General features: G+C 41.9%; 1 protein-coding gene and 1 non-coding gene across 2 annotated transcripts in view; one reads left to right on the top strand and one right to left on the bottom strand.

The window, feature by feature from the left end:
- The window catches only part of SCD5 (stearoyl-CoA desaturase 5), a 149,686-nt gene that overhangs the window by 107,588 nt on the left and 14,408 nt on the right, over nt 1–27,690 (top strand). The window contains exon 3 of the mRNA XM_004430892.3: nt 82–287. Within this exon, the coding sequence (XP_004430949.1) occupies nt 82–287 (206 nt within the window). The remainder of the gene's footprint in view (nt 1–81; nt 288–27,690) is intronic.
- LOC147916493 (U6 spliceosomal RNA) lies at nt 9,357–9,463 on the bottom strand. Its single transcript, XR_015553063.1, has one exon. It is a non-coding gene; the product is annotated as a U6 spliceosomal RNA (small nuclear RNA).

Raw genomic sequence — 27,690 nt, 5'->3', positions numbered from 1 at the left:
GGTTGTGGGGGAGGCTGGGAAGCTTTCAAGAAGGCACTGTGTGCTTTGTCTCTTCACTCAGGGTCTGTATTCTCTCTGCAGAATGACATCTTTGAGTGGTCCAGGGACCACCGAGTCCACCACAAGTACTCGGAGACTGACGCTGACCCCCACAACGCCCGCCGGGGCTTCTTCTTCTCCCATATTGGGTGGCTGTTTGTTCGCAAGCATCGAGATGTCATCGAGAAGGGGAGAAAGCTTGACGTCACTGACCTGCTTGCTGATCCTGTGGTCCGGTTCCAGAGGAAGTAAGTGATGAGGCACCATAGAGTTGCCCCTCAGGGGACAGGACCAAGAGATGCAGAACACCATGGGGAGCAATAATATCCCCAGGTAGTTCTCCTCACAGCACTTACCCTGATGATTTGGTCTCCTTGTTAGGATTGATCTCTGTTTATTCATTCCCTTTTTCTCATTCAGTTTTCCCTGTTTACACATTAGTTTTTAATTTTAATTTGAATTTGAAATGGATTTCCTTTAAGCCCATGTCATTTTCTTCTGACCAATCTGCATGACTGATTTCATGGAATCTCTGTAGTTCCCCACTCCTCCATTGTGCTTCCCTGGGGTGGCGGGGAAGGCGGGGAGGATTTGCTTTATTTTAGTGATACACTTGACTCCAATAGGACTGGACTCTCCAGGTATCCTGCTCTGTTCCCCTGGAATTCCTTTGTAGTGAACTCTCCCCTCCCCCACTCCTGGAAATGTTATACCAGTAGGTTTCTGTGCAGAGAAAATGTGACTGTGTAACAGAGAGCCCCTTGCATGAAAAGAAGTATGGCTTAGAAATATGCTCATTTTCCCCTCAGCTTCTCCTTTTACATTGGAGGGGGCAGTAGAGCATAGTGAGAAAATGGTGGACCATGGAGACAGACTGCCCAGGATCAGAATCTGTGGTTCCTCCACATACTAGCAAAAGAACTGACCACTCTAAGCTCAGTTTCAGTATAAGGTGGGAGTAACAGTAGTACCTATCTCCTACAGTTTTTATGAGGACTTAATGAAAAAAAATGTATGGAAGTGCCTGGCGCACAGTGAGAGCTTAGATCAGCGATGATGATTATTATTATACAGGCAGTTGCTACTCCAGAGGATTCCATGTGTTTCCATCTCCTGCTGCTATTGGTTTCACCATAGGGTCTTCTCTGTGCTCGTGAATACACCTCTTTCAGGTGGACACACACAGTATCAATAATGAGAAGTTTTATAACAGAAAATAACAAGATATTTTCAGTTAACAATGAAATGATTTGTTGATTTTGGTTTTTCACTATGAGAGTAAAATATTAAAGGTCATTAAAGAAAATCTGCAAAATCCAGAAAAGTAGAAAGGAGGAAATCATCCACAGTCCTAACACATAAACAGAGCCACTATTAATATTCTGTAGTATCTCCTTCTATATTTTATGCATATATGTGATATATTTTTGCATGATACCAGTCGTACTGCATATGTAATTTTGTGTGTCACTTTTTAACTTCAGATTATATTGTAGGCACCACTGTCAAAGGCTGCATAAGTTCACCAGTGAAGTGTCATAGTTTATTTAACCATCACTCTGTGACTGGAAATATATGTCATTTCTCATTTTGTGATATAAATGATGTCCTATACAATTAGTAATGCTTTGGGACAGCCAGACCTTAGATTAATTTGAAAAGCTCAGATGAGAAGGCAAAGGATCTTCTATTTTATTAATGAGAACTGAACTGAGTAAAATAGTCTGGGTTTCTCTGGCCATAAAAATGGAAGGTTTTTTTCGTCTTTTCCTTTAAAAAAATGTGGTAATCTGATTCATTAGGTGTGTACTCATGGTGCATGGTGCAAGACTGTTTCTAAATGCATGCAGAAGAACAAAGACTATTTCAGCATGTTCCCTGAATAGTTATCTGAGAACGTCTTTCATCACCAGTCCAGTGACCATAGGGAGTTGTAGCTATCAGAAACCATCCACTCATAGCATCATTTCATATGTATCATTGAGCTCCTGCTAGGAATCGGTGCTGAGGATGCAACCTTAAACATTGGTCTCTGTCCCCCCGGAATTTGCAGGCTAGCAGGAAACCCAAAAATTAATTTACAGACAATTATACTCTAGTGAGAGGAGTGCTATAATAGGGTAGTACAGGGTATCAGGGAACACAGAGAGGGGTCTCCTAGTCCACACTGCAGGCTGGTGAGGGTGAGGGAAGGCCTATGGAAGGAACTAGATTCTTAGCCAAGACCTGAAAGATGAAAATAAGTTAGATGAGGATAGAGGAAAGGATATTTAATATGGCTGTCATTTCATAGAACTATATACAGCCATTGAACTTTAGAGCCAGGAGGGACCTTACAAATCATTTAGCCCCTGCCTTCCATTTTTCCTATGGGAAAACTTAAGCAACAAAATGTAGATAGAAAGTTGGAGATAGAAGTACTGTCTTAGTCTATTTAGGCTGCCATAACAAAAATACCATAGACTAGGCTTAGACAACAAACATTTATTTCTCACATTTGGAGGCTGGGAAGTCCAAGATTAAGGTGCCAGAAGACTTGGTGTCTGGAGACAGTCCACTTCCTGGTTCATAGATGGCCGTCTTCCAGCTGTGTCCTCACATGGCAGAAGGGGCAATGGAGCTCTCTGGGGTCTCTTTTATAAGGGTACTAATCCCATTCATGAGGGCTCCATCCTCATTACCTAATCACCTCCCAAAGCCACCACCTCCTAATATTATTGCATTAGGGATTAGGTTTCAACATATGGATTTTGGGGGGACACAAACATTCAGTCTGTAGCAAGTACCTACATCTCAGATTATTTGCTCAATGTTCTTTTGCTTATACTTTGCTGTTGGAAAAGGGCTGTAACAGTTCTCTGAAGTGTGGGGGAACACGCATGTCCTTTGGTAATTATGGAGAACAGGAGATCCGTAATCCAAAATAAGGCTTAGAATCACTAGAGGAAGAGAGCTTCCAAGATGCACAGAGATAGTGCAGTGGTTTGGGTATGTTCATGTTTGTGAAGCCAGCTTTACCGGTCCTGTCAGTCAGGCCATGTGGAGGAGACAGTGTCCTTAATGAATGAGTCCTTGCACTTAGGGATGGGAGCTGGAGGGGTGGACCCATCATCAGTGGCACTGACACATTAGGTCTCAGTCCTTGCTACCCTAGGCTGAGTGGGGGGCTTCCTGAGTAACAAAGAAAGGTGCCCAGCTTGGGCATCCAGTCCTGGGTCATTTCAGCCGCACACCTTATAGAGTTCCTCTCCTGGGTGAAATTCCCACCTGCTCCTATATGGTTCTCTGAGGGCAACAGTCCCTATTCCAGTTTCGGTGGCCAAGGTTTGCAGCTGATTCCACTGCCCTCCCAGGGTGCAGTGTTTGAGCAAACAGATCCAGCTAAGTGCCACTTGGAGAGTTTCCTCAAACAGGCAAATGTGTAAAGGACAGAGACCAAGGATTTAAACTCCTCCTTCAGTCAGTCCACCAGCACTAATACTGCAGTTGATTGATAAATTTGTGCTTAGCCATCCTAATGACAGCTTACCAAAGAAAAGCTTGCTAGAAAGCCAGCCTTGATCAACTTTCCATTATATGTTAAAGAGAGAAGATAGTGGCATCAAAGATAACAGGAAGACAACACAGTTCAAGCTGTAGTTCCAGACTTTTCCTCTAAAAGATAATTTTACCAAGGCCGTTATAACAAGTGGTTAACTGGACTACTTCAAGTTTTGCTCTACTGTCAAGTTGTGAAGGACGAAAAGGCAAGCATTAGGAGGTGAGAGGGAGAGAACCTAGTCACATCACATTTAGTGCCGCTGCCCTAGGTCCTGTGCCTTCAAAGGCCATGCTTCTCCCCACAGGGTGAGGAGATCACAGGGCAAAGGGACATGCCACCTGGGACCTTCTCCCACTGTAGACCATGCCTTGGGCAAATTCCTTGCCCAAATGGTTGTGAGCCCACTTCCAGAGCATACACCAGCCTCTCCCGGCTTCTGTCCTTCTGGTGGGAAGTGTGTGTACCCTAGGCCTGAAGAGTGGCCAAGGGGCAGCGTTAGCCTGGAGATGAGCTTGGAAGTGTGAGGTAAGACGTCCACACAAAGCAGACAGAGCTAGGGGTGGGAAGAAAAGGGGGCGGGCTGCAGCCAAGGGGCCTCCACCTCTGCCCTGGGCCTGGGCCCTGTACATGTTGGGGGTGAGCCTGGAAGGAAGCCACTCAGAAGGTTGACAGTGGGTCTCTCAGTTAGGAACTGTGTTTGGCTTAAATAAGATAGAAGTTTTATTTCTCCCACATATAAAAGAGTTGTGGAAGTCCAGGTCATGGCAGCAGCACAGGGTCAGTAGAGAACCGGATTCTTTTATCTTTCTACTCCACCATCCTTCGCTTGTGACTTTCGTTCTTTCATTTTATGGTCCAAGGTGACCACTAGAGCTCCAACCAGAAGGAAGTTGGGGGTGGCGTGAGGGTACCATTGCTCAGTTGAGTCAGTCACCTTATAAGGAGTTTTGCCAGAAGACACACAGCCTATCCACTCACCTCTCATTAACCCTATCTGCACTCAAGGGGAACTGGGAAATGTAGTCTCTTCGTTGATGCATTGCATCCCTGAATAAAATCCCGGTTTTGTTTCTACAGAAGAAAGGGTGAATTGATATGGGGTAAGCAATTAGCAGTCTCAGCCATAGTTCCTTAATTGTTCTGCCTTAAGCAAAATAGCTGTCACACGTTACTCAGTCTTTTAGCATTTTTGTGAAGCAAGTGAGTAGCCTCTCTGTCTCCATTTAGTGAGCAAAAACTGGAACCTCAAATCATTTTTCTGAGATGGCAGAATGAGGATAAAATCCAGACGTGGTTTCTCCTGATGCTTTGCTTATCCCACTGATTCCCAACTTAGATAAGAAATTCCTGTAAAAGTAACATGCAGACACTGTCATGTGTGTTTTTGAAGTAGTTGGGAAGGATACTAGCCTAGTCCAGACACATGAAAACAAGATCCTTGCCTCATCGCCATGGTGATGGGATAAACTAAGAGAAAATAGTTGGAATGATTCAGAAGAGTGAAGCACTTCTGTTTTGGTGCCCTGGGAAGAGATCAAAATGTATAAATCTCACCATTCCAGGAAGAAAGGCACTTGAATAATCTTTTTGAGGCCTATTTCACTATTTCACCTCAATTTGTCCCCTGGTCTGTTATCATTAGTCTTTTTTTCTTCCACAGTTAAGTATCACATCTCTCAGTGATACCCCCTTTTTTCCGACTGTGTGTCAGTCCTATCTGTCTAAACTCTAAGTGTATTTCTCTGTTGGTGACCATCACATAGCCAGAGCAGAGCAGTCAGACGAGTCCACAATTGATTCATCTTCGCTTCTCTACCCACCCGTCAGCTTCCTCTTCCACTTGGGGGATCCCCTAGTGAGTGGGACGAGTCATCTGGGGATTTACAACCAAACTGACTCCATCTCTGTTGACCAAATCCATTGCTCTTTGATCAGAGTTCCATGTTGGGCTCTCAAGGAATCTGTCTCTGTTCTGAATCCATTTTCTTTGGGGCCCTACCCTACTTGTTGCTAAGTTAATAGAACAATTCTTGTCTAGATATTAATGACTTTGAATGGCTGAGCACATTCAAGGCCTTGGTTGGTTAGGTGTATTTTGTGGAAAACTATAGCAATAACCCCCAAAGGAGAGACTCTGGAGGATGAGGTATTAAAACATCTATACATGTGGGTGAGATTTGGGGACAGACTTGGAGGCAGGGCCTTTTAAGCACTACCGCCCTCTGCCACTCCCTTGCTCCTCAATTACCCTTCATTTGACCACAGCCTGTTTCACTTGGGTCCTTGACTGTCCTGCAACAGCAAAACCAAGCTGGCGCCCAGCTGAGCATCACTCGGCCGTACTATAAGCAGAGCCCAGCTCTTTGGTATCCTCTCTGCCAACTCACACCTTAATAATGGATGCCATGAGAGACATGGCATTTCTCAGGGGATTTGGCTTCCTTCTCTTTTCTGCACGTATCTCTTTTCATTCAGCAAATGTGTTTTGAGCACCCACAATATACCGGGCATTGTTCTAGGTGCAAGCGATTGAAGAGTGAACAAGAAAACCAGATTCTTGAGGTACTTGCTCTTTCCTTCTAGAGCTCCCTGTGTGGCCTTGGGAATGTGAGAGAGGAAGCCTCAGCATGCATTTGGCCCCTGCCTGACTGGACCTCTCTCCACAGACGCCTCTGCTGCTCCCCATTCCATCTTGGATGTTATTCACTCTCTGCCCCATGAATCTGGTTTTGGTTTGCTTTCTCTTGTTTATTTGCCTCTTTCTGTCCCTGCAATCTTTGTCTCTTCACCTGCCGGCGGCTTTGTTCCTCCCTTTGTGCCCTTCTCTGCATGTGGACCTCTTCCCTCATCTGTCACACCGTGTTCTCAGTGTCATGATGTTCTTCCTCTCACCCAGCTTTATTAGAGAACAAAAGCCAGTTAGCCTATGTCTCAGCCAGACTCTTTTTTTTTGGCGAGGAGATGAGGGTTTTTTTTCCTCTTATATTCTCTCCTTGCTTCATTGTCTTGCTTTGATTTTTTCCTTTCATACATTCCTTGTGCGTGTAAATATTCCCTCTCCTTGAATCTGATCTTCCATTTTTGAGGGGCAGTCTACCTTTGGTTAACAGCCTGACCCCTGGACTCTTCCCTCCCACTCCGCCCTCACCTCAAACCATTACATTTACCCTGGCTCCGTGAAAATTTTGAGGACGAAATACTTTTTTTCTTTGAGTAATTTTCCCTGCATCCAGCTGTAGTTGTCAGAAATTAAAATTCTGAATCTCTAAGTTCCAAGGACATGATAAAACCAACTAAAGAGGTGTGAACTATGTTTAATTAGATCTCTTTTGTTAAAAATCAATGGAAAAGGTAAAGCATCCTTAAACTACTCTTATTAAACCTTTGGCCTTTCTGAAGAGACTTTGATTGCTATAGCCAAGCGGCTGAATTATACTCTGGGATACGGGACAGAGATGATTCAGTATTGAAGTTGCAGCATAAACACCAAAACTTCCCAGTTTTAGTGGTTAAAGTTTGGGCAGGGGAGAAACCAGTGTGGCATGTAATTCAACAGCTTGTTTTGACTTTTAAAAAATTTCCAAGTCAAAATGTCATTTGTTTGCCCCTGTATGAGGTACTTTTCCTGCTGGAACTTTGGGAGCACTTGCCTTTCTGTGTGTGTGTGTGTGTGTGTGTGTGTGTGTAAAAATGCATCAACTGCATTAGCAGTCATTTTTCTGTCCCCACATCGACCATCCATTTCTGTGAGCGAAATTCCCCTGGCAAGATGAGGAGACGGTTTCTCAAATGTCTGGAACCTGAATACTTCACTCACTAGAATGTTAGACATAGTAATCAACAGGTGTCAATGGATTCTGGAACTGCTGTTTGTAAAGTGTTGTCTTAGCTTCATTGTTGATGGCAAGAAAGGCATCTTTATTTATCTTTGATTCACTTTAGTAGCCAATAATCGTCATTTTTTAACTGGCTGCTATGTACTTACCATATGTCTTTACACACATTATCACCAATCCTTTCACTAACTCTTTTCATGTCTCAATGAACCCATCAAAAAAGAATAGCGTATGTTTGCACCAAATTATTCTCTCTGTAGTAAGAGATTGCTTTACTACCAAAGCTGAGAAGAAAGCTATTTTTAATGTAAAATTTAAATAATTGTATAGCCATCAAAGCAAGATTAGATTTTATGAAAGACATTTTGGTACAAGTAGATATCATTCTCACTAATATTTAGATATTATCAATTCCTGGCTCTCTTTCTAGACCATGTAGAAGTGGTCTTCTAATGCTTTCTTAGAATAAACAGTCCTTCGAGTCATGTATATGGCTCTTGCTCTAAGGCTTCAGCCAGTAGAGAGAGCATCAACAACCCTTGTAAGAGGCTTCTATTTAATCCTTATTTATGCTCTAAGAAGTCAGATCTATTACTATTGGCTTATGCATCAGAGAAAAAGGCTCTTTTTGCTCTTTCATTGTCTCTTCTTTACCATATAGGAGGGCACAAAAAGAGGAGAGAGCTTTCAAAGCAGAAAAGTCATTTTCTAGTTATTATTTCTTATAACAATTACCTTATAAAATTTCTCTAACCTCAGAACTCTTGAAATCTGTATATTATCTTTAAAAAATATTTGAATAGAACGTAAGAATAAAATTCTATTTTTAGTACAAAATGTAATATAAGTTCATTGCAAAAAATTTAGAAAATGCAAATAAGCTTTATAAAGAGTAAAATAAAATAATGTATAACCCTTCCACTTAGGAAAAATCAGTTAAAATTTTACTCCTTCTAAAGTTTTTACTAATGAATCATGCTATGCTTTCTTTTTAAAAAATGTATTCATATTCTATATGCTATTTAGAAGTGATTAAAATAAGAAAAATATATTTAATGTTTACCTTCATTATTTCATTTCCAGCCTCTTTATTTTGTGTGTGTGTGTTTGGATCCTAATTTTGATAGCATCCTTCTGCCTGAAGAACTTCCTGTAACATTTCTCATAGCACAGGTTGACAATAAATTTGACAATAAATTTTAAGCTTTTGTTTGTCCGAAGGTCTTTATTTAACCTTCATTTTTTTTTTTTTTTTTTTTTTGTGAGGAAGGTCAACCCTGAGCTAACATCCATGCTAATCCTCCTCTTCTTTTGCTGAGGAAGACCGGTTCTAAGCTAACATCTATTGCCAATCCTCCTCCTTTTTTTTCCCCCCCAAAGCCCCAGCAGATAGTTCTATGTCATAGTTGCACATCCTTCTAGTTGCTGTGTGTGGGACACGGCCTCAGCATGGCCAGACAAGCAGTGCGTTGGTGCGTGCCTGGGACCTGAACCCGGGCCGCCAGTAGCGGAGTGCGCGCACTTAACCCCTAAGCCACGGGGCCGGCCCTACCTTCATTTTTGAGAAGTATTTTTACTGGACATAAAATTCTGGATTGGCAGGTTCTTTTCTTCTGGTCTTAAAGGGCGTCAATACCTTGTCTGATGTCTTGCATAGTTTCTCAGAAGTCTGCTGTAATTCTTATCATTATTCCTCTGCATGAAATGTTTCTTTTTGCTCACTGCTTTCAGGGTTTTTTATTTTCTTTTTTTGAATTATTTTATTGAGGTCACATTGGTTTATAACACTGTGTAAATTGCAGGTGTACATTATTATATTTCAGTTTCTGTATAGACCACCAAAAGTCTAGTTTCTATCTGTCACCATACGTATGTGCCCATTTACCCCTTTGCTCTCCCTCCACCCCCTTCCCCTCTGGTGACCACAAATCTATTCTCCTCAGTATATGGAATACTTCGTGAATTTGCGTGTCATCCTTGTGCAGGGGCCATACTAATCTTCTCTGTATTGTTCCAATTTTAGTATACATGCTGCAGAAGTGAGCACTCAAGATTTTTTCTTGTTTCTGGTTTTCAGCAGTGTGACTCTGACGTGTCTACGTTTGGTTTTTTTGGAGGGAGGGAATTATCCTGCTTGAGAGTCTTTGGGCTTCTTGGATCTGTGACTTGTTGTCTTTCATTAATTTTGGAAAATTCTTGGTCATTAGCTCTTCAAATTATTTTTGGTCTTATTTTCTCTCTCTCTCTTCTTCTTCTGGGACTCAAATCACACATATATTATACCATTTAATATTGTTCCACAGCTCTTGGAAGAGCTGTTCTATTTAATTCACTCCTTTTTATCTTTATATTTCAGTTTGAATAATTTCTATTGACATATCTTCAAGTTCACTAATTCTTTCTTCAGCTATATCTGGTCTGCCAAGGAGGCCATCAAAGGAATTCTTTATCTCTGATACTGTTTTTTATGTACAGCATTTGCATTTTGATACTTTTATACTTTCTATCTCTGCTGAAATCTCCCATCTGTTCATGCATATTGCCCACCTTTTCCACTAGATTTAACATGTTAATTATAGTTATTTGTAAAGTCCCTGGTAGTTGCAACATCTGGGTCATCTTTGAGTCTGGTTCTATTAGTTGCGTATCTGTTGACAATGTTTTTTTTTTTTCTTGCATTTTTGTGTGACTCATAATTTTTAATTATATGCTGGACATCATGTCTAAAAGAACAGAGAGACTAAGGTAAGTATCATTTATGCTTGGGAGTGGGCACACCTATTTTTCTTTCAGGCCATTATTGTGTGTGGGTGGCAGATGGTGGAGGTTGAGTCAATGAATCAGGAGTTGAGTGGGGTCTGGGTTTTGTTGTTGCTATGGTTACCTTTAGTATACCACAGACTTCAGTGGATGGTTGCTGTTACCATGAGCTTAGAATGGAGCCTGGAATGCCAGAAGGGATTTCTAAGTATTTTATACTTTACCCTCAGCTTTCAGCTGTCCCTGCACACCTGCACCACAGACTAGATTTCGTTTTTTTGTGTGTGTGTGTGTGAGGTGATCAGCCCTGTACTAACATCTGCCAATCCTCATCTTGTTTTGCTGAGGAAGACTGGCCCTGGGCTAACATCCGTGCCCATCTTCCTCCACTTTATATGGCATGCCACCACAGCATGGCTTGCCAAGCAGTGCGTCGGTGCATGCCCAAGATCCAAACCGGTGAACCCCGGGCTGCCTCAGTGGAGCACACGCACTTAACCACTTGTGCCACCGGGCTGGCCCCTAGATCTCTTTTTATGCTCTTGCTCCTACCCCAAAGGGGGAATTTCTATTGCTTGTTTCTCTCTATGAGGCTTGTTGTAGGGGTTTGGGTTTCTTTGTTGTCCTGGTCCTATATCAGTCTTAGGCAAGCCCTGTGTGCCTGAACCTTGGGGTTAAGGCTTTCTGAGCATTCCTGCCTCTTCCCAGCAGTAGGAGACCTCTGCTGTGGAGTAGTGCAGGATCCTGGGCACAAGCCAGGGGATAGAAGGTTTTTGTTTCTACCCCTCCCTCAGCAGCAATGGCTTTTTGACTATGTCTTAGGGCGAGAGTTTCCTACCCTCTCAGAGACAAGCGGGTTTTGCTTCTGTTCTTCTCCCAGAACCAATGGACTTTTGCCTGGTCCTAGAGGCCAGGGTTTTTTTTGCCTTCCCCTAGCAGCTTACGACTTTTGCAGAAGTCTCTGGGGAAGAAGGCAAGGCTTTGTGCTTGTCCCCAGCAGCAGCTGGTCACCTCCTACATGTGTGTGCAGTGGAGGAGGCTCTCTCTAGTCTATTACTTTCCCTCTAACCTTTCTTGTGAACACCCAGGGGAGGTCTGTAGATAAGAGCTTAAGGGTGAGTGCAAAATCCCTTGTGTCTGAGGCTCTAAGCTATTCCATGTTGACACACTAGCCCACACCTAGCCTTTAAGCATTCGTTAGATTTCTTCTTATCTACTTATATGGTGGCCACCTCTTTCTCTTGTGCTCTGCCAAAAGTGAAGCAGCTCATGGACGGGCTTATCACTCTTTGGAATTCAATTTACTTGGTTGCCTTATGACCTCAACTCTCTGATGGGCTCAGGAAAAGTTGTTATTTAGTATATTACCCAGCTTTTTTTCATCGTTCAGATGGGAACAATGTTCTCTTATGACCTCCTACATCCTAACTAGGAGCAGAACCCTGCATAATCCGCAGTTTTCACTTAACAGAATACTGTGAAATCTTTCCAGTTTTAATGCCTGCTTAATGGTTCGTTGTGAGGATGTATCAATTTCATTGTGAGGATGTATCATAATTATTTCTGATGAACATTGAAGGATTTCCACCTCTTTTATTTTTTTTATTTTTATTTTTTAATTTTATTTATTTATTTTTTCCCCCAAAGCCCCAGTAGATAGTTGTATGTCATAGCTGCACATCCTTCTAGTTGCTGTATGTGGGACGCGGCCTCAGAATGGCCGGAGAAGCAGTGTGTTGGTGCGCGCTGGGGATCCGAACCCGGGCTGCCAGCAGCAGAGCGCACGCACCTAACCGCTAAGCCACGGGGCCGGCCCCCACCTCTTCTTTTAAATCACTGTAACAATGCTGTGATGAACAACTTTGTAGATAAATCTTTGACTATAGCTATGATACTTTCCTTTGGCTAAAAGCAGAATTCCTGAGTCAAATAATCTATAAAACTCTCAGCTTTTGATGCTCATTGTCATAACGAATTTCCAAATCTTTGATTAGTAGTGAAGCTAAATGTGTGTTCATATGTTTTTGGACATTTGCCTTTTAAAAGAGACTAACAGTTATTTTCCCCACAACTCTACATCTAGCATTGGCCAAAGAAAAAGACCATCTCTTCATCTCCCTCCTCCTTTTTTGTTGAAGAGAAAGATCTGATAGTGAGATGACAAAGCCCACTCTTCTATCCTCCTGCAGCATCCTCCTGCATCTCATGGAACAAGAAGGTGGAACAGTCACAAATGAATCTGATGTCTAAACAGGCAAATTAACACATGGGGCATGTTACATATTGCTTGTTCTTCCTCTCCCCAATGCTCTGAGCTGAGATATATTACTCCATAGGTAATACTAGTCATTTTAGTGCTGTTTTGCTTCGTGCCAGACTCTCCAGATACTGTCCAGCTGCTCTCCAGATTTATCCAGCTGCTCTCCAGATTTATCCAGCTGCTGTTAAGCTAGAAAGAGAGTCATATACAAGAAGTTGTTTATACAAGAGGCGTCTGAAGCCACAAACGCATATATTTAAAGTAAGACATAGTCTAGTTAACTGGAAACAGATCCATTACTTACTGTCCAACTTGTAATTCTTGCCATGAAATGATTTGCAAGGTTAATGTCCTTGCAACAGCTATTTTATGAAAATTGTGAATGAGACTGAGTCCCTTCTTAAAATTGAATGAGTGTGATTCATACATATTTGTGAAATTCAAGTCTATTTTCTCTCTTACTGATGCAAACTGCTGATGGCAGTGTATTAGAGAGACCCCCTTGTCAGTTGACAGTTGAAGTGAAAATATTGTCTTAAGTAATGAATTTGTGGATAACTGTTCCATTACCCAAAATGGATATTTAGATTAGTCATGTACAGGCTGTCATGTCAGAGCTACCAGGGAGCTTTTCCTTTGACATAATTTACTCTAATTCCTTAGTCCCCATCTCACCATGTTATAGTCTATTGAATGTGTCATGGAATGATTAGGTTGAGAGATATGAGGTTTTGTTATTGGCACAATTTACACAGGAGCACTGGAGAAATTAAACCTTTGCTGAACAAACCTGGGAAGAATTCTCAGCCATTTTCTCGATTCTTTGTTGGTACAAAGGATGTCCAGAGACAAAGAAGGGCTCTCAACCACAAGATGCTTTGTGAATTGTATCAAGGATACATTTTGAAAAGTAACCCTTCCTGGAGTGCATTGTGTGGCTTTGTTCTGTACTTATTGAAACCACTACAGGGCTGGCCCCGTGGCTTAGCGGTTAAGTGCTCGCGCTCCACTGCTGGCGGCCCGGGTTCGGATCCCGGGTGCGCACTGACGCACTGCTTCTCCCGCCATGTTGAGGCTGCGTCCCACATACAGCAACTAGAAGGATGTGCAGCTATGACATACAACTATCTACTGGGGCTTTGGGGGAAAAATAAATAAATAAGTAAAAATTAAAAAAAAAAAAAAAGAAAAGAAACCACTACAAAAAGTGCTTCTTTGGCCGGCCCCATGGCTTAGTGGTTAAGTGCAGCGCACTCCGCTACTGGCGGCCCAGGTTCAGATCCCAGGTGCGCACTGATGCACTGCTTCTCTGGCCATGCTGAGGCCACCTCCCACGTACAGCAACTAGAAGGATGTGCAGCTATGACATACAACTATCTACTGGGGCTTTGGGGAAAAAAAAGAAAAAAGGAGGAGGATTGGCAATAGATGTTAGCTCAGAGCCGGTCTTCCTCAGCAAAAAAAGAGGAGGATTAGCATGGATGTTAGCTCAGGGCTGATCTTCCTCACAAAAAAAAAAAATTGCTTCTTGATGCCCTGTGCCCCTTTTATGTCCCTGGAGGTATTTTGAAGGTCAGAGAAGAGACACACAATAGTAAGACTTGATATTATGTTATGTAACATTCGTGACATTATATATATTATATGTGTTGGTGACATTATATAAAGCAACAGACAGGCATTCAAAAACCAAGCCATTTTTTTTTAACTGTGTGAAGCATAGGCAGAATTATAGTCTATGTCAGCATTAGGTATTTATTTCTTCATTCATTCAGTTGACACAAAGAGGCAGCTATGGATATGTAAAATATCATCTTGGAATCAAAAGATCCTGCTTTTGCCATTCTTTGAGATTCCGTTTCGACACCCATAAAGTGGTGATAGGGGTGATATCTACCTTACTAAATTATTGGGTGAATAAATTAGTTAATGTATGCGAAAGTGTCCATCACATAGGAGATGTGCAATAAACGTTTGTGTAATTAACTCCACACACAGCACTATATGGGAGCCATTCCATTTATGAAGATCCTAGGTTCTAAAAGCCTCTTCCTATGTCTATTTTTTCATGAGTACAAGGTGACTAAGAGAGGTTTAAGCTACCAGTCTCCAGATGCATCCCCATACATAAAAACATAAGTGAGCCCTTCGAAGCTTTAAAACCAGGAGTACTCTTTTCCTCCTTACATTCTGTTGAACATTTTCCCCCAAATGTGGGCCTCTTATGTCTGTGACACCTCATTTGCCTCCTCTCCAGCCATTTGTGTTTTGCTGACTTGGATGGCCCTGAACCCAGCAGCCTGGAACTTACAGACCCACCCTTGCCTTCCAGCAGACTCATTGGCTGCTCTTCACCATGCCTAGGCTAAGTTCACTCATCAACTCCTGGCCTTCACCAGAATTAACAAAGTTTAGGCCAAGGGACACCGTTTATTGCTGCTAACATTTAGCCACAACCTCAAAAAGTTGCCTTTTTCATTTCACTAATGCCTGTTCCTTTCTAGTTGATCATTATTCGGTCTTTGGCCTTAAGAACTCTTCCTGCTGAGCCGTGAGCATCCTGCAACATTTGGCATTCTCTCACCACTTTCAGTTTTGGAAAATTATTTCTACTTTTGTTTCCATCAAAATTGTGTAATTCTTTTTTGCAGCATTTGAAAGATACTCACTACTTTGACCCTTTTCTGAACATCAGGGACATCATCAGTTTGAAAATATCTCAGAACTGAGCATGATCCCAGCGAACACACCCCTGACTAACGAACAGTGTGTGGCAGAATGATTGCTTGTGGCTGCTGGTACCATCTGCTGGTGATGGGCAGAGGGGATGTCCTTTCCACCTCACTTTGTTCATACCTGTGAACTTCCTTAAAAGGGAAAGTTGTAGGTAGAAGCATTTCTGTACTAAGGAGTATAGGAGATATAAAGGGAAGAAAAGAGATAGTCCTTGCTTTTATTAATCTTATAATTTAATTGGGAATAAAAGGCACATACTCATAAAATAGCCAGAGACCTTCAAGTCCATATATGAACATAATACCGTACTAGGTGATTATATTAAGAGCGGAGGGAATTCACAGTAAAGGAGAGAAGGGAACAGAAGGAGGTCCTTGCAGAAGTCTGCATGGAAGTGATGGTTCTTTATGACTGACAGAGGGCCTTCTCCTGATACCCTCATTCTCCAGGAACAGAGTCTATCCCTTTTCCCTTTGTTATAACTTTGTTTGCATCCTTCAGTAAATGTTAGTTTTCTAAATGTAGATCTTACATGTTTCTTGTTCGGCATATTCCTAGACATTCTATAATTTTCGTTGTTATTGTTAATAGGAATTGCTGGATTTTTATCCTAGTGGGAGGGACAGGGAGTGGATGCCCAGACACTTAATCTTACTTCCTTACATACCCCAGGTGAGCAGCAGGAACTGTCAAGTTGCCCAGACTTTTTGCAAAATGCCACTGGGCGCCACGCCTGGGAGGAAGTCATCGAGGTTGTTGCCCAAAGGCATGCTGCCAGGAGGCAGAGGGCTCCCACCTAGAACCGCCATTGAGATGGCTTAAAAATTAATCAGCCTTAGAAATGAAAAGTTCACCATCTTCCCTCCTCACTTCCTTAAAGAAATGCTTTCATGGATTCAGAAAATTAAAAAACGAATGAATGAATGAGAGCATAGGCTAATGCTCCCTTCCTGGGGAAAGTACCTCATTGCAAAGGGTCTCCTAAGAGTCAAATTCTAAAATAGTGAAATTACAAAGATTAAAAGGGATGAATTCCCAGTGAAAGAGAGACCAAAGAAATGACTGTCAGCCCATCGGCTGAGGAAATCCATGTCAGAAGTCATCTCCCTGTCCAAGTCACTTACTTCTCACACTGCCTATTTTCAAAGATTTTATTTATTCATTTTTTTTTTTCCCCCCAAAGCCCCAGTAGATAGTTGTATGCCATAGGTTCACATCCTTCTAGTTGCTGTACGTGGGACTCGGCCTCACGTTGGACGGAGAAGTGGTGCCTCGGGGCGCGCCCGGGATCCGAACCCGTGCCGCCAGCATCAGAGCGCGCGCACTTAACCGCTAAGCCACGGAGCCGGCCCGCACACTGCCTATTTTCATATAAAACAATAACAAATCTGTCACACAGATACGAAGAATCTTAGTGTTCAGATAACATGATTTGTCAAAACAGGCTCATTGACTCAGCTGAAGTGTGCTATCTCCTCTGACATTTGGCTTTCTCTTGTAAACCTACTCTTGTCTTTCATTTTAAAGTCGAGAAAAACAATTACTCAGATGTTCTAACTATCAGGAGATTTACAGAAACCCCATATAGGTATATTCTTTTTTCAAGATAAATAAATAGGCTTTCAAGTTTTGCACAACTAAGAACCTGGATTTTTAGGATAATGAAAACTTCCATTTACAGACAGAGAGCCAGTGTTTGTTCTAATGGAGAGAGAAAGCCGCGCATCATATGTGACTGTAATAACAAAACTTTGGACGGAGCAAGGATGAGAGAGTAAGAGTCTCGGAATCCCAGGTGGTGGTGAGGGGATTTCTGGATCCTGAAGGCCAAGTGTTTCCAGAGAAAAAGGGGAATAGAAATTAGGAAAGACCCTCTACTGTGGGTGCCCAGACAGAGAGAGATTTGTAAAACCGTGATGTCTCTATTTATTATGCAAATGTAATTTTCTCCTCCGTGCTTTGTGCCCTTGCTCGTTATTATCTACAACAACCATCAGGAAATGGAAATAGGGGGAAAACTAAGATTAAAACCATTCAAATTTTGTATTGAAAGTTTGGGTCCAAGTTGTCTTGGCAGAAAGTATGATTGACATGAGGCCGGAGGTCCTTCTCTTCTAATCGCCAGCATCTAACATGTCCCGCCTCCTCCATTACTCAGGATAACTTGAGCTGACAGTGCCTCGCGTATAAATAGGCAAAACATTTACTTTTAGGTGATTCCCCTCAGGACCTCATTCAGAATCTTTTTGCTCTGGAAATACAAAATTCTATTAAGCTCAGTTATCTTGTTTCAGCCTACATTTAATCTTAGAATAACAATAACAGCTTCCGGTAATTATTTTAAATTATCTCTGTAACATTCTTTATCAATCATATTGAATTCAGTGTATTGAGTATCTACTGGGCACCAGGCTTGTTCTCTGTACATATAATTCTTCTCTCTCATGTCTTGACGCGTGATGGAATCTGAGACTCTGAGAAGTTGACACAGGAACATTTTGTAAATGGTGGAGCTGGAATTTAAGCAAACTCTGTCCTAGTCCAAAGCATATACTCTTTCTACTAAGCTATGTTGTAGTAATACTCATAGGGAATGTCATCTTCCTTCTTCCTCTGCTTCATCCTATTGCCTACATACTTTGCTTGTCTGGTTTACGTTTATTGCAGTTCTGAGTTATTCAGAGTAAGACATTATGCTTACATGTGAGCCAGAGTCGTCTCCTGCTTCAAACTTGTTCACGACTTCCCCTTGGGGAAAGTTACAGCCGTTCTCTCCCTGACCTGGCATGCTCACTTTAGCTCCTGGTACTTCCCACCTTGTACTGCGTTCTCTGGTCACGCCGTCCCCTCACACTCAGGCTGTTCTGTGACACTGTCTTTGCTGCTGCTCTTTCTCTGGCCTAGATCCTTGCTATTCAAAGTGTGGTTCAGGACTAGCAGCATCAGTATCACCCGGAAGCTTGTTAGAAATGCAGGATTCAAGCCCCACCCCAGACCCCAAGTGATTCGGATGCACAGTGAGTGTTTGAAAAGCACTGACCTAGAATGTTCTTGTCATGTTTTTCACCTAAATGACTCTTACTCATTCTTCAAAACTCACCTCCAAGAAGCTGCAGTTCAAGGACCCTGTGGGCGGGAGGTCCGCAAGCATATAATGTTTATATGTGGTACAAGTAGCATATAAGATTTTGCCTTTTAGGGGGTCTATGAGGTCCTCCCTCTTCCAACTGCATATCTGTGTGGGCAGATTTTCTTCATACACTTCAACCAAAACAATATATTGCAACAGACTGACTGCAGGAGCAGATGTGTCAATGCAGCTGCTTCTATTAAGCCAGACATTAAAGAGATGTGCAATTATGTAAAATGATGCCATTCTTCACATGAAAACTTTATTTTGTTTTGGAAAATATAGTTATTTTTCATAAAAATATGTTAGTTATGGGGCCAGCCCGATGGTGTAGCAGTTAAGTACGTGTGCTCTGCTGCTGGCGGCATGGGTTCTGATCCTGGGTGCGCACCGACGCACCGCTTGTCAGGCCATGCTGTGGCGGTGTCCCACATAAAGTGGAGGAAGATCCGCATGGATGTTAGCTCAGGGCCAGTCTTCCTCAGCAAAAAAAGAGGAAGATTGGCATGGATGTTAGCTCAAGGCTGATCTTCCTCACACACACACAAAAAATGTTAGTTATGTTAACATGTAATAGGTTTGTTATTGTTATTTTAATGAGTCAAATTAATATTTTTATAATATTAACACACACATTTATATATTTTATATATAATATTTTATTTTATATATAATTTTATATTGTTAAAATATATTAACATTTAATATTTAATTAATAAAACATTTCTTAGTTTTAATTTTCCTTATAGTAAATATTAAGAGATATAACCCACATAAACAAAAGCTCTTTGGAGTTCTCAATAATATTTAAAAAATGTCAAAGGGTCCTACGGCCAAAAAATTTGACATCCATTGTCCTAGGGTAGACTAAGTGCCCCTCCTCAGCAGGTCTATAGAATCATGGGCATATCTCGCTGTTATGCTTATCATGTTATATTAAAATGATTCACTTGTATATCTCTCTCATTAGACCATAAGCTCCTTGAGGACTGTGACTATTCCCTGTTCATCTCTCTATTTACTGAGACTTATGAAACACCTAACACCCCCAAAAATACTTTTGGAACTGAAGAGTATGTTTACTCTTCAGTCTATAGAGAGTCCTACACAATCTACATCTGAGAACCAGCTTTAGGGGTGATGGTCTGTGTATGATGATCTACCCTACCCCTCAGTTGCTGAAATAAGTAGCACATAGACACCACACCAGCAGTGGTGGAGTTCCACTCCCTCAAAGCATGTTTCAGCAGCCTGGAGCTCTACCTCCCAGGGTGAGGTGGGGAAGTTCCGTGAGCATACTGCCCATTCATGCACAGTCTTATCACACCAATGGTAACCTTCTCCAGTACTCATGGTGCCTCTGACCCTCAAAGGTACCATGAGGGGACTACAAAAACATAGATGGTGGGGCCAGCCTGGTGGCGCAAGTGGTTAAGTGCGTGTGCTCCACTTCGGTGGCCCAGGGTTCGCAGGTTCGCATCCCAGGCGCGCACCAACGCACCGCTTGCCAAGCCACGCTGTGGCGGCATCCCATATAAAGTGGAGGAAGATGGGCACAAATGTTATCTCAGGGCCAATCTTCCTCCGTAAGAAAACAAAAAAAACATAGGTGGTACAACAAGAGACCCATTTGGCTGGGTCTGCTGGGAACTGACCTTGGCCAACTCCAGTGTGAAATGAGAAGAAAAACGATGGGTCTTCTCTACAGTAGAATTCCATGTCAGACCAAATTCTACCACAGTTAGCAATTAGGGACAAAAACAGCCAGGCAATGCATCTGTAAGCTTGATGAAGCCCTGCCTCCTGCCCTTTTGGACACCCCAACAAGCCCCTTGCATGGAGGGCATGATGCGGTAATATCACCTTCTTGTGAGAATCCTGCAACTGAATTCTGTCAGTCGTTGGGCACAGGATGGATCAAAGCCTTAGTTGATGCCCCTCGGAGGAATATATGCTGCTGGGAGGGACCTGTATAGTATTTCTAGCCAATCCACATATTATGACCACTTATTTTACCAGTGAAAAATTCATTTCCCTTATCCTAATTACAAACTCTTTAGGGGTGATTGAAGATAATAATGTTTGAAGCCAAGGGCCAGCTGGTGGCCTAGTGATGGAGTTCGGCAGCCTCGGTTCATGGGTTTGGATCCCGGGTGCAGACCTACACCACTCGTCAAGACATGCTGTGGTGGTGACCCACATACAAAGTAGAGGAGAGATTGGTGTGGATGTTAGTTCAGGGCCAGTCTTCCTCAAGCAAAAAGAGGGAGATTGCAGCAGAGCTCAGGGTCAATCTCCCTCACCAAAAAATAAATAAATAAATAATAGTTGAAGCCTATAACAGACCTCTGGGTTATGAACTGATTAGAGTTTGTCAAATGCTAGCTAAGCGTGCCTGAAGTGTGGATTCCTGATTAGGGTACTTCAGATGTTAATGAACTGCCCCCAGGGTGAAGAATAAAACTCACACACACACACACACACACACACACACACACACCATCTCACACTGTTTATACCTAAGCATCTTCAAGTAAATCACAGGTAGTATAACAATATTACTAAGTTCAAATACACATAGTGCAGTGAGAACTAAATACAGTAGCGTCTCACCTATCTGAAACTCAGCTATCCAATAATTTCATTTAACTGGAATAAAACCAAGAACCTGTAAATAAACAGAGAACCATCATAGTAGATACTCAGTGCCAGATTCACATTATTTCATAGAATTCTCTAAACTCCAAAATTCATGTTCCACCCTCTACCTCTCTAGAAAGAGATCTTTGAATAAATGTCACAATCCTAATAATTTTGCATTTTTGGTCTCAGCACAGGAGACCCCCTTCAGCTTTCACCCAGAGCCTGTGTGTTCTTCATTTGCACACAAATTGAACAAATTTTGCTCTCTCATTTTCAAATCCTTCGCAGATTAAGAGAAACAAGTTAGTTAGAAAGGGACAGAGAAGCTACTGCAGGTGGAAACGCTGGCAAACAGAAGTGACAGTTTATCAGTGAGAGCATACCTGAAAAAAGGGAGGGATCAGCAAGATTTAATAAGTAAATAGAAGAACTCAGTTCTTATAATGACTGAGTCATAATGACTCAGTTAGTCAAGACCAAGAGCTCTTCACACCTCAACAGACTCTGCAGGCAAAACACAGAGCACCCACAGATGTTTCTCAAGCTCACTCTTGTTGTATCAGTCACTCTTAGGCACCGCTGCGGACTGTGTGAACCTCCCCTGTCCTGGGGCCTTTGGCCTCTTGCTCTGTGGAGCTCTCTGAGCACTCCAACTGGCTTCAGGTAAGTTCATCCCGACAGCGCCCTCCTCATGTCTGCACTGTCTCCTCCTCACTCCTCTTGCCTTGGGACGTCTCTGTTGGTGCTGGAGCCTATAACACCTCTCAACACCCATGTGCACAATCCAGAAGTTTGTGTGTGGTGGAGGGGGTGGTGAGGGCAAGAGGAGGAGGAACCTGGTAGATACCTTCTTCCCCCATCCTCCTCCCAGAGGAAATGTTCCAAGGCTCAATTGTTCATATGGCCTCTTGGAAGATGGTCCCACCAGGCTGAGATATTAAGCAGTGGCCAGCTCAGTAACACACTCTCATATGGACTCCCCCACCTTCCCTGCCTCCCACATTCTGTTTCCCTAGGGCTGAGCCCCGTTTATAAAATAGTAGCATGTAAGGCTTCCTATAGTAGCATATAAATATATAAGGCTTTTGCCTTAAGCCCTGCCATCTGAGAAATTCGGGCTAAGACACTTATCGACATCAAGGAAGGTCAAGTTTTGTTCCATAAACTCTGATTAAGAAGGCAAAAAAATGGGTAATGATTTCCACATACAATTAAAAAAAAAGTGTAATTGAACATGTGTATCCTCAGCTAGCAGGAAACTCAGCCATCTAAAACGGTTGTCTTCTTGAGTGTTTACAGCATACTTGTACTGAAGGAATGTTGAATAATGCAATAACAAAAGTTGAGAGAAGATTCTCAGGGTAGGCTTTCTGGGGGAAATCAATTTTGAGTTGAGTTTTGAAGGCCGGGGAGCTTTGGAAGGACGGTGCAGCTTGATTTTAGGAACGCAACCCATGGGCTAGAAAGCACATTGTGCACAAGGGTCATGCCTTTGACACGCAAAATGAAGAAACCACGCTCTATCAGCCTGTTCTTTTTTGCCCTCAACAAGAAAAATAGTCAGCCTACCTGATCAATTCAGCTGCAGCAGTTGGTATTGATCATGAAGGTGGCTGAAATGACTTCACTGGCTCCTTTCCTGCAGAGACTGGCTGCTGGGGAGTAGCTTATCGCTGATAGAGTTTGGGAATTAAACTTGCTCCCTCGGGTGGGGTGGAGAGTTGAACTCTGTCAGTTGGTGATTGTCCATTCAGCACAAGATCCACATATAAGTAGGCTAGAATGAACAAGGGAGTGTGCACATTCACGCTCACACACACACACACGTGCACACTGCTATCTGGTGTCACTGTAATTCTTTTAAAAATTTTACTGCCAAAGAAAAAGAAATAAAAGATATCCAGATTGGCAAGGAAGAAGTGAAACTCTCGCTGTTTGCAGACGACATGATTTTATATATAGAAAACCCTAAAGAATCCATCAGAAAACTATTAGAAATAATCAACAACTACAGCAAAGTTTCAGGGTACAAAATCAACTTACAAAAATCAGTTGCATTTCTATACTCTAATAATGAACTAGCAGAAAGAGAACTCAAGACTACAATCCCATTTACAATTGCAACGAAAAGAATAAAATATCTAGGAATAAATTTAACCAAGGAGGTGAAAGACCTATACAATGAAAACTATAAGACATTATTGAAAGACATTGATGATGACATAAAGAAATGGAATGATATTCCATGCACATGGATTGGAAGAATAAACATAGTAAAAATGTCCATACTATCTAAAGCAATCTACAGATGCAATGCAATCCCAATCAGAATCCTAATGACATTCTTCATGGAAATAGAACAAAGAATCCTAAAATTCATATGGGGCAACAAAAGACCCCAAATAGCTAAAGCAATCCTGAGGAAAAAGAACAAAGCTGGAAGGGCTGGCCTCATGATGTAGTGATTGAGTTTGGTGCGTTCTGCTTCGGGGGCCCAGGTTTGTGAGTTTGGATCCCGGGCTTGGACCTACACCACTCATCAGCCATGCTGTGGCAGCAACCCACATATAAAGTAGAGGAGAATTGGCACAGATGTTGGGTTGGGGCTAATCTTCCTCAAGAAAAAAAAAACAAGGAAGATAGGCAACAGATGTTAGCTCAGAGCTAATCTTCCTCAGCAAAAAAAAAAAAAAAAAAGAACAAGGCTGAAGACATCACAATCCCTGATTTCAAAATATACTACAAAGGTATAGTAATCAAAACATCATGGTACCAGTACAAAAACAGGCACACAGATCAATGGAACAGAATTGAGAGCCCAGAAATAAAACCACACATCTACGGACAGCTAATCTTTGACAAAGGAGCCAAGAACATACAATGGAGAAAGGAAAGTCTCTTCAATAAATGGTGTTGGGAAAACTGGACAGCCACATGCAAAAGAATGAAAGTAGACCATTATTTTTCGCCATACACAAAAATTAACTCAAAATGGATTAAAGACTTGAAGGTAAGACATGAAACCATAAAACTCCTAGAAGAAAGTATATGCAGTACACTCTTTGACATTGGTCTTAGCAGCATCTTTTCAAGTACCATGTCTACTCAGGCAAGGGAAACAAAAGAAAAAATAAATAAGTGGGACTATATCAGACTAAAGAGCTTTCTCAGGGCAAAGGAAACCAGGAACAAAACGAAAAGACAACCCACTAATTGGGATAAAATATTTGCAAATTATACATCCAACAAAGGGTTAATTTCCAAAATATATAAAGAACTCATACAACTCAACAACAAAAAACAAACAACCTGATCAAAAAATGGGCAAAGGATGTGAACAGACGTTTTTCCAAAGAAGATATGCAGATGGCCAACAGGCACATGAAAAGATGTTCAGCATCACTAATCGTTAGGGAATTGCAAATCAAAACTATAAGGAGATATCACGTTATACCTGTCAGAATAGCTGTAATTACCAACACAAAAAATAACAAATGTTGGTGAGGGTGTGGAGAAAAGGGGATCCTCATACACTGCTGGTGGGAATGCCAACTGGTGCAGCCACTATGGAAAACAGTATGGAGATTTCTCAAAAAATTAAAAATAGAAATACAATACTACTCAGCTATTCCACTAGTGGGTACTTATCCAAAGAACTTGAAATCAACAATTCAAAGAGACTAGGGCTGGCCCCGTGGCTTAGCGGTTGAGTGCTCGCGCTCCGCTGCTGGCGGCCCGGGTTTGGGTCCGGGGTGCGCACCGGCGCACCGCTTCTCTGGCCGTGCTGGGGCCGCGTCCCACACACAGCAACTAGAAGGATGTGCAGCTATGACATACAACTATCTACTGGGGCTTTGGGGAAAAAAAGAAATAAATAAAATTAAAAAAAAAAAAACAAGTCAAAGAGACTTATTCACCCCTATGTTCGTTGCAGCATTATTCACAACAGTTAAGATGTGGAAGCAACCCAAGTGCCCATCAACTGATGAATGGATAAAGGAGATGTGGTATATATATACAGTAGACTCTTAGCCATAAAAAAAGATAAAATTTTCCCATTTGCAAAACATGGATGGGCCTTGAGGGTATTATATTAAGCAAAATAAGCCCGACAGTGAAAGACAAACACTGCATGATTTCACTCACATGCGGAAGATAAATAAATGCAAGGATGAAGAGAACAGATTAGTGGTTACCAGAGAAGAAAGGGGTTGGGGGTGGGCACAAGGGATAAAGGGGCACATATATATGGTGACAGATAATAATGTACAAGTGAAATCTCACAATGTTATAAACTATTATGACTCCAATAAAATTAAAAAAATTTTTTTTACTGCCAAAAAAGTAGAGTGGACAATCTCATTCTTAAAAGGACTACTCTTTAAATTGAATTAAATTTTCTTACTTTAATCTTAGGCCAGATCCCAAAGTAAACAAAGAAAATCTAAGTGAAAAAACAACATTGGGGCCGGCTCCCTGGCTTAGTGATTCAAGTTCTGTACGCTCCTCTTCGGTGGCCTGGATTCTCAGGTTTGGATCCCAGGGGCGGACCTATACCACTTGTCAGCCATGCTCTGGCGGCAACCCACGTACAAAATAGAGGAAGACTGGTATGGATGTTAGCTCAGGGCAAATCTTCCTTACCAAAAAAAAAAAAAAAAAAAATCAAAGAAAAAAATAGTTGCCTGGCAAATGTACTGAGCTGTCATTCTGTTGGGAATTGTACATCTCTTTGAGATTTTGATAAAAGCTCTGGACTTTGAACCCCAGAAAAATGGAAAAACACAAAAGAGTTTGCATACGATTTCATGGGTCTTGGGTTAAGAAAAGTGGTTATGTTTTCTCAGCGTATCTCTGATAGCAAGGGTAGAAGGGGAATGTAGTTTTAAGGGTGAGAGAAAGTGGAAAGGAAGCAACTTTGCTTAAAAAATTATTTTGTAAATGATTTTACTTGTTCATTTTAGTCATCCTGTTCTACATACCATCAGGAGTTAGTCTGTTGTTCGCATAGCTTATTGAGAATAATTGACATCTAATCAGGAAGGGAGGGAGGAAGGACAGAGAAAGACAGAGAACCGTAGAGAGAGACCCAGAATGACATCCCGTCTAATCACCTTCAGTTTCTACTGCGAGGACTAGAGAAGCTCTAAGTATCACTTACAAGGGTGAACTGACCTAATTGCTTTTGCCAAAGACAGATCAGTCCCCACACTCCGTTCCTCCTAGTGCAGGTCAGCAATTCAGTTGCCTGCTGGGCACCTACTATGTTAAGGGGCATTTTGTGTTCAAGGACTGCAGGTGGCATGAATTGGATCAAGATGAATCTTGCCCTCAAAGAACTTGCCATCTACTTACTATGATGGAATCAAAGCTTTGAAAAAGGAAAAAGCCTTTTAACCTTCCTTACCAGGTCTTAGCAATCAGCATGACTGGGTATTTTCTTTAAGCACTTCATTGTAAATGACGCAAGAATAATGCTCTTTGTGTTGAAATTCTGAAATGACTGTGTTTATCTTTTGAACCACTGCTTAGTGAATTAATGCAAGCTGTTTGTGCAGCAAAGACAAATTAAGTTCAAGTGAATGGATGCAACTAAGCACATTCAGACTTCAAAAGCAAATAAAGCTGAAGGCAGAGAGAAAATAAGTCGTTTTCCCACTGCATTGCAAGGTTCCAAAGGAGATGCTTTCATGGCTAGCCCTTTGCCATCTCTGCTTCCTCTGTGGGGGAGGAGAGGCATCCAGAAGATGAAGATTATGCATCTAGATAGTCCAATTAAAAGAATTTCTTCTACGGGAATGCTTATTATGAAGTAACACAGGGGAAGTGATGTCAAGACTGAGGGTCAAAGCCAGATCTGGAGAGATTAAGACTTTCAGAGAATACTTCAAATGCAGCAATCGTGGACACTTTAAAGACACTGCAACAAGGGAGAGACAAAATCAAGAGCCCAGCGGCAAAGCCCGTTTTCAACTTAAACAATTCAGAGTCTGGAACATTTGCTGAAAAACTCCAAAGAGTCACGCTGTCAGTGGGCCTCCTTCTTCAGATGTGCATCCAAACGAATCACATATCTCACTTCCTTGTGGGCCCCGATGCCAGAGGGGACAAAGGAAGGGGGAGAGAATGTTCCATCCATTTACAAACTGCCAGGGCGTATCATCTGTCCTCTAAATAAATGTTTAGTAAGCAGCCAAATGATTTTGCCTGGTCCCCCACTAGATGCAAAAATTGTTGGGAAAATGAATTTCTGGCTAGACTTTAAGTGAAATCACAAAATCAAATATGTTTAATGAAGATGCCGTGACAGCTCATCGCTCATCATTACGATACATTTGTGGGGCTGTGATTTCTCCCTCACCCGTTGTGGTGTTTGCTTCCTTCCACATTTCCTCAGGCTGGCCCCCTCGTGGAAGTCGGCAGGTCATTTCCCCTCCCTTCATGCTCTAATAGATTTCACTCTCAAGGTCTCACACACCACCAGCTCTGGACTGTGGCACCTAGGGTTACTCAAGCAACAGGAAATGCTTGCACACAGAACAGCAATCCCTTTTTCATCTAAAGAAAAATGAGAGTTTTAAGAGGCTTATCATACTCAGATTTGAAAAAAAATAGGAAATTCCAAATCCTTTCTTCTCCATAGAACAAATTTTTTATCTCAATGCTATTTTTAATGTTTCCTTTCTCTTTATTGTGATCCTGTTTATTGGAATAAAGATAGTCTTCAAAGCATTGAAAAAGTTGA

Source organism: Ceratotherium simum, chromosome 8 (genome assembly GCF_057802395.1).
Source record: "Ceratotherium simum simum isolate JZ-2026a chromosome 8, ASM5780239v1, whole genome shotgun sequence".
NCBI lineage: Eukaryota > Metazoa > Chordata > Mammalia > Perissodactyla > Rhinocerotidae > Ceratotherium > Ceratotherium simum.
The sequence above is the reverse complement of the archived record's forward strand: the minus strand, read 5'-3'. Positions and strand labels throughout refer to the sequence as shown.